A 20285-nucleotide genomic window follows, 5' to 3' on the forward strand; every position below is an offset into this window, starting at 1 on the left:
GCTCTGCTCGGTACTTATTAACATTCTAGTAAGAAATGGTTGTTATAGTATGACTAAAATAACAGAGTAATCGTGGCCCAAGACTATTGCACAGCTACCTTGACAAAACATTTCTTATGGAAGCTGGCAATGGCGAGTGCCTTTTGGTGGTGGCAAATTGTTACACTGTAATGTTTTAAATTGCACAGCGACACATGACAAAACGTATTTTGCCTTAAAACTAGAAAATAATTGGTATAAACGTTAAGTTTGGGTTAAGAGCTATAACAAACAATTTTCTGTTCATCGCTCATCTCAATGCATGGCTCAGCAACGTCTGTACTTTATTTTATTTAAGTTCACTTTCTTATGTTTGATATACGCTGGCTAAAACAATGTAAAATTAAGAAACAATATTCACTTACGAGTTCCCTCTTTGAAACAAAAAAAAAATCTCATCTTGATGTACACCTGCAGTACCTTGAAAGGCCCGCAAGAGGGTGCTGTCTCCAAAATAAGCTATCGTACAGCTTGGTGTTGCATTCAGTGTCCGGTCGGTCGGGGCATTTCTGTCTTTATCAGGGTGCAACTTTCCACTTTTACGAGGATTTTTCTCCCCCCTCTCCAAGGCTCTTTTTCTTTGGGGGTGGGGCACATTACAGGATATTTTAAACCATTACGCACTTAATTCTGTTTCTTTACATTTTGTTGATCATTTATTTTTCCTGAAAGTACATTTCTCACCTTGTTGTATGACTACTACAAAATGTTCGAGTGGTTTTTTTTTTTAATTTGCCAAAAGGAAATAAATATAAATTAAGTGAAATAATAAATGCCGCATAAATCGTAGAAAGCACCGATCGTGGTGGCACCAATTGATTTAAACGAAACGACAGAGGGTGGGCCAACCGCCCCATCCCCTTTTCTACCAACTGTTTTTTTCGATCGTTGTTTTGACATTTAAACGTCACGGTGCTTTTTGTGGTGAAATAAGTTTTTTTTTAAATAAAAGCATTCATTAAAAATAATAATTACGAATAAGTACTATGTCGACTTTTCAAATCTATTAAACATTTGTAAAGAAATAATTACAATAATTATGCCCAATTAGTCACATTTACAATGTAACTCGTTTTAAAAAAATAATTCACGTTTATTAATTTTTAAAAAAATCTTTGATATTTTTGAATCATTTATATCATTTACTTTATATTTAAATCATTTTGGGGAAAAAACTCCATACACAATAAGATATTTTGGGTCCTTGCTGGCTTGTCGGCACTGAATGTAAAAGTAGAAGAAAATCATTTGTCATCGCTGTATGGTTGTAGTGTGTGTGAGAGAGAGAGTGTGTGTGTGTGTGTGTGTGTGTGTGTGTGTGTGCGTTTGGTTGACATAAACCAGCAAGTCAACACAATCAGAACTGAAATCACAACTGTCTAAAAATCCTGTGTTGATTTTCTTTGGGGAATGACAGCAAATCCTCATTTTCATCACGAGGGATGTTTCCATTAATTTATTTGTCACGTGAAAACATTTTCTGGTCACACGCTTTTGTTGTCATATTGTAAATAACAACAATCGAAGAACGCAATAAAAGCAGACCCAAGGACACCAATGCTAGCGTCATACTTCAAAGTTGACGACATACAATGTAAAGGTCATCTGAATCAGCTCCTACTCTCCCATTTTTCCGCCTTTCATTTTGGAATGTTTTCATTCAGCATTTTGTTGGGTTGACAGTGAATTAAACACAAGTGTTTCCTGCTGATGATTTCAAAAGCTTCAGGCAAATAAAAGTGTGAAACTATTGCAAAAGATGGAAAAAATGAGAGCTGTTACTCCAAACACATTTAAAAGGAACTGTGTATGTAAAAACAAAACAATAGTACGTAATGTATGTGACTGAAAATAAACAAAACCTTTGAGAAATGTGTGGTCTTCTCTGTGGACTTTTGCTTAACATTGCTGTAAATCGAAATGCTTTTTAAAAAAAGTTGAATATACGTGCAACAAGGTCACATTGAAAAAAGGAGTTCAAAATAACAATTTCTATTTTTTGAATGCATTTTTATTCTTAGTTATCATTCGTATAACCACTTCTTTAAGAATCAAGTATGCTGTGTGTGGATTATTCCACAGAAGTCCCAGTCCTTCACCTCTCACCATGACGAAAAAAATCTTCTGGTGAGGGAGATAAACAAAGACAAAGTTTTACATGCCTCATTTGCTCTTTTGGTTACCAACACGGTTCAAACAGGGCTATTTGAGTGAGACGGTTATCCTCTCGGGTGGGAGGGAAATGATGGTATGTACAATATATATAGCGATGCTAACATGTAGCCACCTAGCATCGGGACACATTTAGCGCACCTGCAATGACCAGCAGCAGGTTTAAAACGACTGTCTCGTACCGTACAGTTTATTTGGTTCAACACATGATGAGAACAAGTCCATCATAGACATCCCCTCACGCACATCTTGCTACACACGCGCTTTTTTTTTGTTTTGTTTTGTTTTTTTGGTCATGAACCCAACAAGAACGAGGAAGTGCAAGCGCGTTTACAGTGTGAAAATGTATGAATATTTAAATAGCACATTTAGGCATTGATTTCTTTTTATACAAAAGACGCGCATTCACTCCTGCTTTTTGCTTTATGTACAGAACGGACAACAAAGAGCGAGGACCAATGGTTTTGTACCCAACGAGGTACAGAGACTTTGAGAAGATTTAAATAGTGTTCTATTTACACAAAGTCTCACCCAGACGTCACCCCAGGCGACGCCATCATTTACATTATGTCCGAGTTATTCAAACTTTTCACCGCCACGTCCGAGCTTGTGCAGAAGAGTTGCTAATAGAGGCAGATCGGATGCTATCCGCGGCTAATGAAGGCAGAAGTTGCAAACAGAAACACAAACTGTTTCAGACAAGTGTGCAGATTCATTCTCGCCTATTAAACTGGCTTTGAAAAGTCGTCTGCCAGCTGCCAATACGTTGTAGATTTAAGTCAACAGCACCAGATGAAGAATATATCACATTATAAGACAGTTTTGACATCTTGCGTTTAGTTCCCCTTTAAGTCCGTAGAGGTCAGTTGCCGACAAACGAACTTGCAACGCTAATGCTAAAAAAAATTCTAAGACTGAAAGAAAAAAAAGCTTCGCTCTGCCCTTATTTTGTGCCAATGCTAGTTGTATCTGCTAGGTCGGGTTAGCATACGATTTTGTTTTTTGAAGACACACATACCAGCGGAAATGAAGACAGCGTGGAGGGTTTATGATTGCAATCACAGTTAGCACCTATCCTGGCCCATTAGCTTCTTCTAAAATCTCAGTTGCCATCTTATTCAACTCTTTTGCTCAGATTCCATTTTTTTGTGATACGCTAGCAGAAGTGAAGACCCCTTGAAGTTTCCCACCACAACCGACAGCCAAATCTCGCTAGGAACAGTCACAAGAAACTCTGTAGAGTCTTTCCGGGTGTTCAACCCGCCCACCTTCACTTTATCCAAATTGGGTTGCTGCGATCAGGCCGGCGGGGGTCAACAGTGGCGACGGAGGCGGAGGTGCCGCCGGTGGCGGTGAGGTCGCTAAAAGTGGAGAAGAACTGTTCCATCTCCTTTTGCAGCATGTGATTGCGGCGCTCGGCGTCCTCCTTGGCGCGCTCGGCGTTTCGCAGTTTGATCTCGGCCATGGTGTACTTCTTACGCTCCTGGTCCAGCTCTTCGTGCAGGCTCACCATCTCCGATTCAAGGTCCAGGTTGCGCTGCTCCAGGCTGCAAAAAGGGCAGAGGGAGGTGAGCATGGGACGGACAGTCGTGTCGTTGACATACGGTCGCTCTCCCAAGGCAGGCCACTGGCTTCTACACTACCAGGAGCCTCTTCAGCTCCTGGGCTGGCTAATACTTGTGCAGTGCCCGCTAAGTTGGATCGGTTTTACGGGGTGACTCTGTCGGTTTCCCATCCACTTGACTGGCTTTTATGCGATCACTGTTAATCCTGCGGCGGGTCTCTGAGGCGGTGCGTGAATTCCTTGTGACTTTGTCGTTCTGCCTCATCCAATACCTGAAGCACCGCCTCTGGCGGTCAGGAGGACAGAGATCAAACCCAAATTATGGTTGTAACCGCTATTCTATAAACGGGTGACGACCAGTACTTTTGGTCCCTCGGACTCCTCGTGTGTGCCAAAGAAGATTAAGGGACTTGTCTTCAGGTTTCAATTTTTATGTGAAGTTAGGTTGTTGTTGTCTGAGGTTTACAGCACATTGTTTTATTAAAATGGCGAAAAGGCACAAAAAAAAGAATAAAAATCCAAATTTGGAATAGAGGAAAGAGGGTAGTCCCTGAAAGGGTTCAAAGAAAATATTTAGAAATATGTTTTTGTTTTCTTACCTCTTTACCCTGGACTCATAGTCAGTCTTCTGCTTCAGCATTTCCTGCTTGAGACTGGCCACCAGACTGTGCAGCGCACCGTGTCCTCCTCCTCCACCGTACTTGCTGCAGTGCTCGCTGCCATTCCTCGCCGCGGCGTCCCCTCCTGCCGCCTCCCTGCCGGTGCGTCTGCCCTCGTCGCCGCCCGACTCTCCGCCGCCGTTGTCCTGGTTGAGGCCGTCCGTGTCCTGATAATGGCCTACGTAAAAGTCTTGCTCGGGGCAGGTGGTGGTGGAGGAGCGGCAGGACGTGGAGTTATCCGGCAGGGAGATCTCGCATGAGGACGTGGACCAGGTGGCGCTGTCCACACTCTGCTTGTCCTCGCAGCCGCCGCTGAGACACGCCACGTGCACCACGTGGTTGTGCTGCTGCAGGTTCTGATGGTTTAGGTGCACATTGTCATACGTGGACAGACGGTTTTGGTTGCAAGTTTGATCCCCATTGGGATAGTCACGCGAAACTTTGTTTGCCTCCCGTAGCGTGACGCATCCGTTCGGTAACCAAAGACCGCCCTGGCCGTTCAGGACCGTCGACATCCCATCAGGGCCGGACACTCCCATGCGAAGAACCCCATTGGCATTGCCCCCTCCCGTAACGCCGCCAGTGCCCATTTTTGTGCCCGAGCCCTTTAGCGTCCCGTTGCGGCGCCCCGGTGTGCTACCGCCGCTCATCAGTATCTGACACTTGTCCATGTTTGGATCCGAGGAGGGCGGCGAGGAGCTGAAGGACCCATTGGTGACGATCCCGCTTCCTTTACTAAATGCGGGGTTCTTTTTAACGGTGAGCGGCGGGTTCCGAGTGTTGTCGAAGCATCCCGGAATGTTCCGGGGGCTGGCGGAGCGTGGGGAGTCTCGGTTGTCCTCGTGCCGGCAAGGAGAGTCGACCGCCTCCCAGACGCACTGGTGTGGAGCCTGCGCGTTATTGTTCTCGACGTTCTGAGGTACCGTCGTCTGGGCCGCGGGTCGCCTCGGCAGCTCTGCGTTGTTGTTGTTGACGAGCTCCGACGGACCGGCGGGACCGTCCTCGTCCTGAGGGAAGAGTACGTTGTGCCGGCCGATCAAAACAGCCATCAGTTGCTGGACCAGGACGGTTCCTGTCGACACAACAACAATCAACTGTTTGTCGAAGACACTTCTGGAGAACTTTCAGTACAAACCTTCCATGATGGCAACCGGATCCTTGACTTTTGGCCAGAGGATGTTTGGCCCAAAAACCGTGGCCAAGTTCTGAACACTCATTTTATTGACTCCGGAATATGACTGGACTTCATCAAGAAATCTGCCAAGGAAATGCAAACTTAGAGAAAAAAATCATTCATAAACTACTCCAATCATAGTAGGTACCTGCAGATGTACTTGAGAAGATTGTAGTTGACCGGAGGTAAACCATCCACAAGCTTTTTCAGCTCTTTTATACCCTGCCAATCACAGAAAGCACAATGACCCCCAAATCACCCCTTCAAGGGCGTCTGTCTCACCGTGTCGTCCTCCACGCCGAGTAGCTTGGTGCAAGCCAGGAAGTCATCGTACTTGTGGAAGGGGACGACTGGCTCGGGGAGTTCTCGGAGATAAAGCTTCAGCAGCGATGCGACCGTGTGCACGTCTGTGTTGCTGCAAAGACAAGAAGGATGGGGTGGGGGAGGGTCACTTGGTCTTGTCAATGCAGTGTCGTTTTTATAAAATATGTTATATACAGAACGTCAAAGGGATTTGTTCCATTTATGTAGGCTACAACCATAAAGAGAGGTTGTTGAGATAAGGGGGAGGAGTTGACTGTTGGTCACATGACAAAAGAAACCCACCAATCGAATAGGGGCTTCTCTCCGCAGTCAAAAGCCTCCTGCAGCTCTTTGACTAGGTTGGCTTGCCCGGGAAGTCTGAAGAGACCCTCCTCGCAAAGCCCCCGCTGCCTGATGAAGTCCGCGCACTGCTCCACCAGCATGGGCGCCATCTTGTTCCCGTAGCGACGCTCGTACCGCACTGTTTCCTCCAGCTTCTGGCCAAAGATCCCTGCAACGTAATGCGAGAAAGATGAAACGTAGTTTAAAAAAAATAATACACAGATGCATTAGATCCATCCATCCACCATTATCCGAACCGCTTATCCTCATGAGGGTCGCGGGCGTGCCTAGGCCAGCTGACTTTGAGCAGTAGGAGGAGTGCACCCTGAACTGCTTGCCAGCTAATTGCGGAAATGCAGAAAATCAATAAAAATGAATACCAAAAAAAAAATACTACTAAGCTCACGTGTTAACTAAAATTGTACAAAGTTAAAACAAAAAGAATTTACCCTGACACGTTAAAACTACCAAATTACGTTGCCTCCAGAACAGCTACTGCTAGCAATGACATATAATGAAAAATCCCATTGACATGCTAATCGATAGCATGGCTAGAGGGTTGTAAAACCGCCACTCAGTCATGGATGCCCCAAAACACCTGATTCAAATTCACTATTCCATTCACAAATTTGTTATAAAAATAGTTTCAAAGTGTAAAAAAGTATATTTTCACATTTAGACAGACAGTACAGGGTATTGTCGTATATCCGATCAAATTGTCTAACTTGGCTCATTTGAGGCAAAAGCAGCACTGAATGTTGGTAACGCAGCTGACATCTCACACAACGTCTTTTTGTTGTACTCACCTCTTTTGATGCTGACACACTTCATCAACTCAAGTAGGAATTTACAGAAAGCCAACACACCGGAGCCTCTTGAATTCAAGTGCCTGCATTCCACCATTTTACCCCCAAAAATTGTTTCAAAACTAAATCCATGGAAGGCAAACAGTTTCACCCCTCCAAAAAATAAAATCCCAACACTTGAAGCTATCGATCCTTTCAGATTTGACAAGGAGTCTGGGTTCAGCCGACTGAATGATGCGGAATGTTTTGAGCAGAAAAGAAAAAGGAGGTCAGCCAAGTCATGAGGCTCGAAAGATTTCCCCCCCAAGTCACATGTGTGCCCGGGTGAATGTGAGAAACCCGTACAAATGTATGACTCATACTTATTTCTGACACAAACGTCTGAAATTTCATTTCAAGATCACCTACTGCTAAGCCTGTTTGAAGTGGGTCGCTAAGCAAAACGGATGACATCACATGTAGGAAGTGGATTTTGGGATTGAACGTTTTCAACGTGGCGTCAAAGCAGAAGCACAAACTTGGTTACATTTCCCATGGAAAGATGCAAAGAATTTAATAAGCGATTATTTTTCCAAAGTCCTTCCCATACACTTTTTTTTTTAAAAAAAAGGTCATCTATTTTTACTATACACAATGTTAGTTCACTCCAGTCTGCCACGACAAAATTGCCTGGCATGTAAAATGACAAAAGACCAGGTTCACCAGCTGCCAAGCCCATTTCAACGCAGTTGTGAACCAAAACAGTAGGACCTACCAAGGAAAATAAACAGTCTGTCAGATAAAGGGCAGAGTTTTACCACATGCTGTAAACAGCTTCCCTGTGCAGCATTCAAGATGATCTGACGTTCTGTGAACCGAGTAAACTTTGAAATGGGGCTCCTCTCACAATGTCTCGTTTGTTCTGCCCAGTCTGGCTCTTTTCTTGCTTTTTTTTCCTCCACTTTTACGTTACAGTCCTTTGAATAAAAATCAAGGCCTTCCCCATCTGTAGTTGAGTAAATAAACACCTCCCTGGGCCACTATTACAGCACAGGCTAGCTTAAAAGTTACAGTATGAAGCATTGCTGTGTTTTAATTTGAAGGCCAAATCCCCAAAACACCACTCGGCCCAACGTTCAAAGTTAACATGCAAACGTTCCCAAAGGACAAGCCGACCGCTAATTACCGTGCAGTATATCTGGAAGGATCCACAAGGAGAGGCCACGGCAGCACATCTCAGAAAGTCTAAATTCAGACCACGAGCTGGTCCACGACCCAACACGACATGACGTCCAATCCCCGTTTATCAGTCGCTCCAAATCGCACTGCGAGGCCCCTGAGCAGCCAATCGGGCCTCAATCTGCTGCTGCAGCACAATGTCAAAGAACGTGTGTGTAAATGTGTGTGTGTGCGGGGGGGCAGAGGAAGGCCATGTTTCGAGTGGCATCATTGACAAATTGCTCATCCCTTTCACGAGCAGTCAACTGCGATGGACATCAAAGTCCAAACTGAGGGTCCAATGCGGCCCCCGGTGTTCACGGTGGTCCGCCTACGCATGTGGCACGTGTGCCCCGCAACAAGCACCCCGTGAACAGGCCATTAGTAAAAACCCCGACATTAGTTACGCCCTGCGCTCATCTATCCAATGCAGGGAAACCTGCAGTACAGTGGACATCAAAAGTCTACACACCCCTGTTCAAATGCCGGGCCTACATCATATAATACCATTAAGGTTGCCTAAAAACTTTACTACTCAATTGTAAAAAAATGAATGTACATCCATAGCTAAGGTCAGTTGTTTTGAATTGCATTTTAATTGCCTTTTTTTTTTTACAGAATACAGTTTTTATCTTGAAGATGACAAATGCTCCATATATTACAAAAAACTAAATCTAATACTAAAACTAATAAAAATTTAGCAAACTCAGCATTTCTTGAAAACTAAGGACAAATCAAAACTGCCAAACTTACTAACTGCATTAAAAAACTAAATTGTAATTATTAAGTTATTATGATTCATGCATTAAAATTATAGTCTATATGTATCATTTATAATAATTAATCACAGATGACATTTGATGTGGATTTGGATCAAGGCACAATTTTTCTTCCTGTCAGTCCGTGGTTATTTCGAGCAAGGGTTTCCAACCTCTGGCCTTTAGGCCATTTAATGACAGCATACGTGGGTATCTGTAAACTAACCTCCACCAAAAGGCGCCCATATGACTCTGCGGATGGTCTTCACCCAATCCTCCATGTCATTCTGGGTGCTGGCCATAAGGAGGTAGGTCTCATGGTTGGTTGTCATCCGCTCTCTGTCTCCCCCTGTTGTCAAAAACAATGGAACACATATGCTGAAGCTGGCACAGGCGGCAAAAGCTCCCTTGTCAAGATCAATGACCATTCTGAACATCTGCCTGCAGAATTGATGGGGCGCAGTCATTTGTCCCCCCAAATATAATTTTAAAAAATGAAATGGTGGGACACAACAAAGGGTTCCGCTATGCACGGAATGGCTCAGAAATACCTTTGAGGCCGTTATATGTACATACACTTATCCATACCAGCCGGTGACAGGACATGGCTAGCTAGCGTTAATGCTAACAATGATGTGATTGTAGCTGCTCCAGATGGATGCCGTGTGTTCATCTGTTACTCGGAGCTGACTAGCCGAGCAAAAAATGTGGAATGTTTAGCTGTTTGAAAATTGCACCTAACTGGACTTGTTTTTTAGTTTAGTTAAAAAAAATAAAATAAAAGTAGCGGATGACTTTGACAAGCACAATTTATCAATCCAACTTGGCCTGGCAAGCATTTTCCTAGGTTTTGAATAAATGTGGGTAATTATGAGCTTTAGTTTTTAAAGTGATCATCGGAAATAAATGACTTTTCAACCACATTGCGATTGCCTGAGATGCACCTGTACGTTCATTTTACGTCACCGCAAAACATCCCAACATGGAGACGTGGAGCTCTCTCGCAAGTTCAACATGAAGTCAAACAGGAACTACCATCGATTCACATGGACATCAAGCCAACGCAATGCACCACTGACATGATCTGAAGCAACCAACTTTACCTGATGACGAAGACAGTAACTGAGTACAATACAAAGGCAAACTATGCACGGTCGGATTCACCACTGCCATGCCTTCAACTCCAGTCCCGGATAATTGGGTGAGGGTTAGTAAAAAGTCTTTCAAGGGAATCCTTAACTTGAGGACGGCGGCGCTCCACACTGAGGACTGAACACAGCTGAGAGGGTGTGAAAGAGAAAGGTTTGCAGAGGGGGGTTGGTGAGCACACACGCACACGCCTCTCTTTAGCACAGTGACGAGAACAATGGGAAGATCTCGGCCGCGACCTCATAGGCAAACACACCAGGCCCATTCGCACCGTGACGCTTCTCCAAACACACGCTGAAACATGACGTCATCTTTTCGCTTTCCCAATATTTTATTCAATTAGCCGTCAATCTTTATTCCTTTTAAGAATATCCTTACCTTTCATATATTTTAGTCCCCACGATACCCCTCCCAGTTGATTACTTTTTCTGGATGTCGGGACAATAATTGTTAGGACAATAAAAGTATTTTATTTAGCAAGTTGATACACTATACTGCATGTATATGGCGACAAGCATAATGGAACGGATCATGCACGACCTTTCAGGAATCTCTGCACCTCATCCTTTTCCGTGCTTCTGGGTGTCCCACTTTTATCAACGTGGGACAGTCCCCCCTCACCCATCTCATACCAGACTCCCCTTTCACGTGACCCCTCCCAGGTGTGTGATATCAATGGCCGACAATGTCGCTATCAAGGCAACATTACCTGAGTCCCCAAAGACGCTGCCTGCCAGGGAACACTGACCCCCATAGAGCTACAGCGGCTATCCATTACCATCTGATGCCCAATGAGTAACAACAAGCGGGGGGAAAGGGGGGGGGGGGGTTCTGCTCGACTGACTCCATCTAAAACGTTTAAAGATTGGATCATGGCGCCCCCCTAAAAATGTTGAATAATTGTCTTTTGTGGCAAACGTGATATCCGAGCTTGAAATCTACCACTGTGGTTTTTCGTCTTTTGCAGCTGCCGGGACAGTCCAATGGGGTGGGAGGGCTGAGGGGGTCATCACGTTCAAGGGAGGTCACCGGGCTGTCCAGGCATCCAGGCAGCCTCCGTTCTGTTTTCATGCCAAGCAAATAACACGCTCTGTGTGTGTGTGCGTGTGTGTGTGTGTGATGTGTGTTCTGCCAAGGCTGCTGTAAATACACTATTATGTAAGCGCAATTCAGTGTAACTTCAGCAATAGGAACTGTCTGGTCAGAAGCTTGTGAGGGAATCGGATGACCAGATCCAGACACTCAAATACGTGGGTGTTATTATTTTGTCTTTTTAAAAGCATCGCTTCTTCCCTTTGCCAGTTGGCTTTGTTTGTTTCAGCCGTATGACACAAAAATGGATCGGGATTTGGCGTGAAGCCATTTGTATCTTGAGTAAGTCCCCTCTCCATGAAAAAAACATGCATTCTATCTTAGCAAAAAAAAAAAATCACAAAAAAATATGGAATGCCTTGTGAATTTGAATCACGAGAGTGTTAACAACCCCGTCAAAAAATATTTTATAAAAACTGTCTTTTAAAAATATAAATTAAAAAGGTACAGAAAATGCCGATTCAAAATGGATGAAAAAAATCAATTTGTGTTTTAATTCAACAAAAATCGCAGCACACCCAGCATTTGCAATATGAACCTACTTCCCGAAAGAGAGAAGAAACACAAGCGATGGAGCAGACGAGTTGCTCACTAATACCTGTTAATATCACCTATCAGCACCGATGACAGCCCCGGGGCCAGGTGCACACCTGCACTCCCCAAAGCCAAAATTGGTAGTCTGAGCCCATGTTTAGAAACCCTTTGAACCATTTTTTTAAAAGAAAAAGTCCCACAACCTCCTGATTTACTGTGACAAATTGTTGCACATCAGTACACTAGTTGAGTTCTCCCTCCCCCCTGCGTGAGAAACTAAAAGATGAGCATTCAAGGGAGAAGGAAGGGTGTGTGATCAATTTCACACCGTTTTGCTGAGTAATGACTTTGGAGGGGGGGCGGGGGGCTGTAAATGAACATTTTCATCTGCTGGATTGATTTCTGGTACTGAATGGATCTGTCAAGAAAGGGCCATTATTGTGATAGAAAGAGAGATAAATCTGAAGTTCATCACTAAGTCAGCCCCCCATCACTTCATATTGCCGCTTAGTGACGGACGTCGTCGATTTGAGGGGAGCGCTGCAGGTGGGGCAGACAGTGAGGCCCCGTGTTTGCGTCTTTCACCGTCATTTTTGACACGTGAGAGTCAAGCATTGGCTAATACAACATTTGTCTGTGCCGCCGCCACTCCACATCTTTGTTGTTTTTCTATGACAAAGCCAACCAAAGCGGGGCTGGCTGGATCGGAGCAGAAAAAAAAAAATGGGTCACCGTCGGGTAATAATCAGAATGCAGACGGTCATGCCAGCAGCTCTTGGCGGAGCTCGACGCTAGTTCTTCTGTCAGGCAGTCAGAGGGGGAGTGGTTGGACTTGAGTAACAGTTGTCGCTACATTCTTTTGGATTTTTATGTCCATTAATGGTATTGTGACGTGACGGGTAGAACACTCCGGGTTAAAAATCTTACTTGGGGAAACTATCATGGTCCCTGCCTACAGGTCTTCTCTAAGTGCCCAAAACCCCCTCAAAAAATGTAGCTCAACCAATTTCTTGAGATATGTATCTGGATCTGGAAATGACCAAAAAAATTGACATTTAAACCTCATGAACATCCTCACTTTAAATTTTTTTTAAACGGTTATGTGTAAAAGCTTCTCACTGATTTTAACATACACTGCAGTCTGCCTCAAGCAAAGTGACACATGGGCCAGCTGGATGCTTTTTTTTCCCCACTAAAGTTGGATTTTTTTATTCCTTGGACGAGACTTCTTCAAGCTGCATAGTTGGACTACAAACGCACTCGAGTGGCATTCAAACCACATGTGCGGTTTAGGATCTTATAGTTGCAAACTGCTGTGATGAGCAACTCCTCTTTATGTTATTTTCAGACACAGAACACACAGAACCGAATGAAAGAGTTCACAAACAAGACTGCAGAAGACTCACACCTCCTCCACTCAACAGAGGAGCGCCCCAGGGCAGTTTGCTTAGCCCCTTGATGTTCATGCGGAGGGCAGTTCCTTGGCAGAGAGTAAACCTGTCACAAGGAAAGAAGGGGTCTTTGGAATTTTGGAGCAATACCGAGGTCCCGAAATGTTCTCACAGATGTTATTGGGAGCATTCGCTCAATATCTTGGGACCAGAGTGAGACTTGGCTAATGAGAATTGGGACAAGTTAGAGTTTGAGTTAGGCCTGATAATGCGTCCTTCAGCCAGGTACTGCAAACTGAATTGGGACAAAAAGGTTTCCAATGTCGTAGTTGGGAACCAGAAAGTTACTGTAGAAATCATCTCTGTGGACCAAAACAGACTTCAGCGCCTATATGCTGGGCTGGGACATGGAACATCAAAAAAGCTGACACGCCATGCCGTTGCAAATCATATAAATTCAATGCATCGGAACTGTCAGGACGGCACCAAAAAGGAAATTCCATTGACAATTGAAATATTTCCATCGTGGACTTTTTGCAGATGGCCGCTAAGGGGATCTGGCCACCAAAACTGGTGGGAGACTTCCAAAGCGGATTCATTGCAAGCGGTAACTATGAATACTGGTGATGGAATTCAACCATTTCCAGGCATGACACGCCGATAGCCTCGAAAGTATACAATCAGTTGTTTACAGTGAAAATAAACTGGCTTCTTTCCGCTCATCAGTCCAATTCTAAACATAAATAGTCCAAAGGTCTAATTATATGAGCAAGAAAACGGTCCCAACCGAATGTAAACCTGCCTGCAGGCATCACTCAAAGAGACAAACCTGCATTGGAGTTAAGGTCCATGGGCTGCAGACGTAGACGAGCCCTGTCGCTGCTGTCGTTGACCCCCCGGCCCACCGGTCCCGCTTCTTCATCGGTTCCTGTCCCACGCCACAAATGGAAAACGCCGTCTTCCGTCTCTGCCGCAACACTCAGGCTTCGTTGCCCAACAGCGACTCTTGTCGTCCTTCCTTTCTTTGCAACCGGACGTCTTCATATAGATCCCTTTTTGCACGCAACCCTCGCGGGCGCAAGAAACTTCATTGCGGTGCTCAACTGACACGAGGTCAGATCGAGGGTAGTCTGCCTTCCCAGAAACTTGGGGGGGGGGTCCCTTTTCCCCAGAGAGCAGAGACAATGAGCAAAGGTGGCGTACGTTGCTCGTCTCGGAGGAAAGTTAGAGGGGTGGGGAAGGCTGGAAGCCGGTGCAGGCCAGGGGAGGGCGGGAACGAGGGCTGCAGAGAGGGAGTCACGTCGTAAATCAAGTGGCCCTCCCCAAAGTGGAGACCTGTAAAATTGGCAGCCCAGGAGAAGGCACTTGGCCAAGTGACTCATCCACAGTGCTCTATAAATACAGACACGCAGGGTTTCCGAGGTTGCTGCTGCTACTGGTCGGCAAAGCTTTCTTGCTCTCGTTCTTGATGACCCACTCATCCTCTTTTCACTCTCCCCAATGGATCCCTCCCGTCATTTAGAATCTGGCTTTTGAGAGCGATTTCATTTAAAAGCAATCCAGTGAAAAGCAGAACTTTGCCAAGAATGAGGGAATCATCATTTGGATCAGCACCAAATTGTTGACATTGAAAGATGCCAATCTCCGACATATGCGTTTTGTTTGTCACGCTTACGCATGCATTTTTTTCACTGAGAGATGAAAGGGAGCAAAAATCCAGGATGCATGGTTTAAGCAAGATATTTGACCAAAAAAAAAAGGGAAGGGGTCTTTTGCCTTGCAAACAATAAAAGCAATAAAAATATCAGATTTTTTCCTGAGGAATCAGGGCAAATGTCAAAAATATATTTTTTTATATTTTTGGGAACTTTTATATTTTTGGGGATTTTTATATTTAGCAGATTTGGGAACAAAAAAAAAAGAAATATTTTGGCATAACCTTCCCCTCATCCCAACTGCAAAACAAAGGGAAATGTCGCACCACACAAATAGGCCACGACTCGCACCTTAAACCAGACTTAACCCTGCACAAGAACACATCTTCCTAGAAAATTTAAGCAAAACTTAAAAACGTGACTGATCTCGCAAAAATTCCTGAATTGCATTTTCATCCAGATTCGCACCAAAAAAGACAATCCTATTGTTTTCCCAGCAATACTGCTCACAACCAAAAGCGATCGAAACCACAAGTCAACCACATTTCAGTGTGAAATAAATGGTCTCCAAAAAAAAATGGATGTTGCAAAAAAATCCCGGAACCCCACCAAAAATCCTGAGCGTAAACGTGCTCCCGAATAAAACGTTAATCAAAACAGGACCTCCACAGCGGCAGTAGCAACTTCTTGGCGCTCAGACGTAAAACGGAAACGGGGAGACGTCCAAATATTTATGCGACGGGACTAGTTTACATACCGTCGGTGTAAACATTGAAGTGTTGGACAAACAGACCCCAAAAATGTGACCTGGCCGACCTGATGTGTGTGTGGAGGATATTGTCCTCATGGAGATGGGGGGGGGTTACAGTATGAGCCTGACTGTCAAATGGCAAACCCCTCAATTTGACTGTTATGTAAGGTATTTGGACTTCCCGTCGCGTATTTCTTCCTGAGGAAGCCACATTCTCGCACGACGCAAACATTACAGGAAAAAGACGTCTTGGAATGGAATGAAAGTATTTTCCCAAACACAGAAAATGTGACCTGCGTTCTGCACACACACACACACACACACAAAAGTGACTAGAAATGCAAATGGTTAATATGAGGGCAGATTACAGGATGCCTTTGGAATAGTGTAATAAATGGCTGGTGACAGGGAGTCGATGAGTAAGTCAGCAGTAGAGTAGCGCGTAATTACAGGTGATGCGAGACGAGCTTCAAGCCACGACTGCCTCGTTAATTAATAGCGGGTGGCCCCGACAGCACCGTTGCCGCCAGATACGTCTGAATCCTTCCTGAGCATGCCGGGCTCGTACTTGTAAATTTTCACGCGTGCACCGCACACTTGGCATGCAGGAAGACATCTTCTCCACAAAATCAATTTCACGACTTGCCACCACAGTTCTCAGATTCAGCCTCGCAGATTTACGGCACACTGCGGGAAGACTAATTAAATCACTCCATCATCACGTTTTAGTGCGAACACATGGAGCTGCATGCAGGCATGGCATGCATGTACGTAAAAACAACTGCGTTGACATTTAGGACACTTGGAATCCTGACCCCCCACCCCCCCCAAAAAAAAACATATGGAAAACGTTTTGTGATAAAACACAATAATAATGATGATAATAATGCTTGCGCAACTAAAACGTAATCACCCACGACTGATCTAAAGCAGTACAGTCATAACTGATTGATGTTCTCAACCATTCACTGTCTCACAGAATGCATTCGATGTGTTATGTTCTCTGACTGTACACTAGATGGCAGTGTTGCTACGGAAATAGGCTGGGATGAGGGCGGAAGGAGAAGGGTTGGGTAATGGCGACGAGATTGAGTCGTGTGTACTGGTGTTGAGATGTTTATAGCCTGTTTAGAAATACAATATTTTAATATTGCCTCCCAGCACGATACGATGCTCTACGATTTATGCTTTTAATAAGTACAGTATTCGCTTTGCTTTCCTTCCTCAAACGTTGAAGTAATTGATATGTCCACAAGAGGGCGCCCTCGGCTTACTTTCACCCTCTTTTTGTATCCTCATATCACTGCAGCACAAGGCAAAGCTCTGAGAAATTGAGGCTTACTTACTTCAACTGACTTATAAATTGGAAGGAACATACAGGAGAGACTTGTAACTTTCCAACCAACTCCCTGTAAACAGATTTTATTGCTCGCCTTCGCACGGCAACGTGACCCAAAATGGCCTCTCATGGGTCGAGGAATGGGGAAAGGAATGAGCAGTGAACTCAGACCAGACACAGCCCAAACTTTGGGATTTTTATCATCAAGCCGTTGGGACAACACAGCATTGAATGCTTCCTGTGCTGATAAATAGTATGTCTCCTTTAAGAGCAAGAAGAAGAGTGCTCCTGCTCATTGTTTTCCCGAGCTCACAGATACGTGACATTCCTGGACGGATGAACAAGATAAAAATACAAGTCCCGATCCACACTAGCGGGATGTTCTGATGATGGAGTCAGATATGTGGAAAGTCAGATTAAAGTCACACGTCTTTCAAACAGAAATACAGTGCAGTACTTTAAATGGCTGGTATTAAGCTACCGTTGCCTTTTACGCAGAACTCTGCAAAGGAAGCATATTGATAAAGCATCCCGCGATCCGAACCCCCCTCCCCCCTCACCCCTCACCCCCAAACACAGCTTGTCATTTTGGGGTTTAAAACTTTCTTTTAAATTGGAACAACTTTAAAATAGAATTAATTGACATTCTGGCGGCCCGGTAGCCCAGTGGTTAGCACGTCGGCTTCACAGTGCAGAGGTACCGGGTTCGATTCCAGCTCCGGCCTCCCTGTGTGGAGTTTGCATGTTCTCCCCGGGCCTGCGTGGGTTCTCTCCGGGTGCTCCGGTTTCCTCCCACATTCCAAAAACATGCGTGGCAGGCTGATTGAACACTCTAAATTGTCCCTAGGTGTGAGTGTGAGTGCGTATGGTTGTTCGTTTCTGTGTGCCCTGCGATTGGCTGGCAACCGATTCAGGGTGTCCCCCGCCTACTGCCCGAAGACAGCTGGGATAGGCTCCAGCACCCCCCGCGACCCTAGTGAGGATCAAGCGGCTCGGAAGATGAATGAATGAATGAATGAATAATTGACATTCTTGGCAACAATTTTAGCACAATAAAGCAAGTTGTTTACTCCAATTTGCCGTGTTGTTTTTAAGTTGGGGCTGGAGGGGTGAGGGCGATGCATGGGAAAGCAGTTCTATGGAATGGAATAGTGCAGTATGACGGTGCACATCTTATGTCTTCACTCTTTAGCTCAACATCTGGCCAGCTTGTTCCAACATGATGAGAATGTCACGGTTGCATCGGTGCCCCGCAGACAGTCAGCGACTGGAGAAAGAGTCAAACGGGATCGTAGTCTAAATATTTGCTTCCCGGCAACCGCGTTCTCCTGCCGAGAACGGTGCACATATTAAACATATATCCAGATGTGCGAAGATGAGGACAGATGAGAGGAACATGCACATGGGTTGACAACGATCGCAGGTGAATTTGGGGAAATTTTGCAAAATTTTGCTCAAAAGAGCCCAAAATACAAAGCGGAGCGGTTCCAGCCTCCGGCGACATCAAGCTATGAGGCAACAGACATCCCTGGACGACTTTCTCTCTTTTCCTTGGAAAGTCATCAACATATTCCTCCCACCCACCCTACCGCCCTCATCACTTCCCGTTCTGTTTTCTGCACGGCAGCAGAGCAGTGGAATAAATGTGTTGTGCTTTTTTCCCTTTCATTCCCGCTGCTCTGAGACGTCTTTATTCACCTCCTCATAACAAGCCCATTCGGTGTAAACAGTCCTGCTAGTTTTGCTGAGGGAAGGACAACCTGAATATAGGGAGGCAATGGAAAAGAAGTCTTCAATCACCACCCCCGCGCCCCCCCCCCCCCTCAGAGAGAGATGACACTTTTGTCAAAACCAGTTACTAGCCGACACTATTTCTAAGCGTAAAGCACTGCTGAAATGACAAAAAGAATCCTTACATGCTTCTTCCAGCATTATGGCCTGCAGTCTGCACTTTGCTGCAGATGCCCACAGTCTCCTCTTGGATAGACTTTATTCTTCCCTCACTTTAAAACAAAAAAAAAACAATCGTAGACCAGCATTGTTTTGTTGTGTTTTCGTGCTGGTCTTGCTGGTTATACCAGCAGCAACAATCATCTTGCTGGTGGCAATGCACCAGAGTCCAGCAAAAACAAAAACTGGACTATGCTGTTCTTTTTTTTTTTGTTCTTTTTTTTTTGTGTGTGTGCATGTGTTTTTTTTTATTTTTTATAGTAGGGCCTCTATTGTTTGTGTCATTCCTACCATTGAATGCCATCTTGTTTCCACAGTTGACCACAAAGTGAAAACCGACTGCTCCAAGCCAAAGAAAGTACAACTGAGCCACGGTGGAACTGTGCAGTCATACTTAAGACATACAAAGACAAGAAAACTGGTAGGGAACTGACCAATAGTAAATATTGGTGGGCAAAAAAATTTATATTTGGTCAAAGGGGGCTTTGGCCTGATGCCAGCAATATTCGATCCAAATCAGGATTAAAAAAAAAAAAAACATGCCGCATTGTGACACCCGAAAAGAAGGAAGTGAGATTGAAGACAGAACTTTTTTTTTTCTTTTTTAACTACAGCATCTACTCAATTGAATCTCCTCATCTTTCTGACTGCAGTATTGGGCCACACTCGGCCTATTTCCTGACTGACGTTGGGTGTGGCTTCATGCAGTTTCACTTCTCTGACCAATGAAGCATAAACATCCGAAAAACAACCCCAATGTTGTTGGTTCTAATTTTTTCCACCTTCAGAGGAACAACATAGCCTGGTGTGTGCTTGTGTGTAAGGTAATTTAGCATCATCAGAACTGGGGTGTGAGGTTCTTATACTGCTGAAAAAGCCAGCTTTTTTCTGCCTCTTTTTTTGTGTCACCGTTTTGTATATAAAAAAAAGAAAAGAAAAGAATAAAAATGGTTTTGCCCTACCTGGAATGACCTCAAAGAGATATTTTCCTGCTTCATCGCCGCTGCTTGGATGCTCTAAAACTTTGTTGCCGGGCAGAAAAATGGCTCCCTGCAGAAGAAGAACAAGAAAACGGAACATTTCAATCCCATGCTGTGAGCGTTTTGAGCCCGAACAGTCAGGATTAAATTCTGACCTACTTTATGGGCATTTGGACAGAAGTGCGAGTTTGAAACGAACGAGCAAGTGGTGCCAAATCGATAGAGGTCATTAGCAAAGGTCATTCTAATGAAGACAAGCTGTGGGTCAGTGACGGCGTGAACAAGATCAGAGGGGAGTCCTAGTTCGCGGGCCGTTTAATGGGCCGTAACTGTGACAACCGGGAAGAAGTGGAAACCCTACCTGAGGCCCCCAGACGAAAAGATTTCAGAGCAAAAGGGTCGTAAAAAGCGGGACGGAACGGAGGCGTTT

At 44.7% G+C, this 20285-nt stretch overlaps 1 protein-coding gene across 5 annotated transcripts in view; it reads right to left on the minus strand.

Annotated features, from left to right (window-relative positions):
* Nucleotides 1-322: 322 nt before the first annotated feature.
* arhgap24 (Rho GTPase activating protein 24) overlaps nucleotides 323-20285 on the minus strand; it is a 28792-nt gene continuing 8829 nt past the window's right edge. The window contains exons 3-10 of one of the 5 annotated variants that reach the window (XM_052051497.1): nucleotides 19838-19925; nucleotides 9241-9363; nucleotides 6215-6422; nucleotides 5891-6023; nucleotides 5757-5830; nucleotides 5570-5691; nucleotides 4375-5506; nucleotides 323-3758 (exon numbers count right to left, since the gene is read on the minus strand). In XM_052051497.1, coding sequence (XP_051907457.1) covers nucleotides 3482-3758; nucleotides 4375-5506; nucleotides 5570-5691; nucleotides 5757-5830; nucleotides 5891-6023; nucleotides 6215-6422; nucleotides 9241-9363; nucleotides 19838-19925 — 2157 coding nt within the window. In that variant the 3' untranslated portion in view covers nucleotides 323-3481. The other 4 variants (XM_052051500.1, XM_052051498.1, XM_052051499.1 and 1 more) reach the window with 4 other exon arrangements.

The sequence above is a fragment of the Hippocampus zosterae genome, chromosome 18 (genome assembly GCF_025434085.1).
Source record: "Hippocampus zosterae strain Florida chromosome 18, ASM2543408v3, whole genome shotgun sequence".
NCBI classification, from domain to species: Eukaryota; Metazoa; Chordata; class Actinopteri; order Syngnathiformes; family Syngnathidae; genus Hippocampus; species Hippocampus zosterae.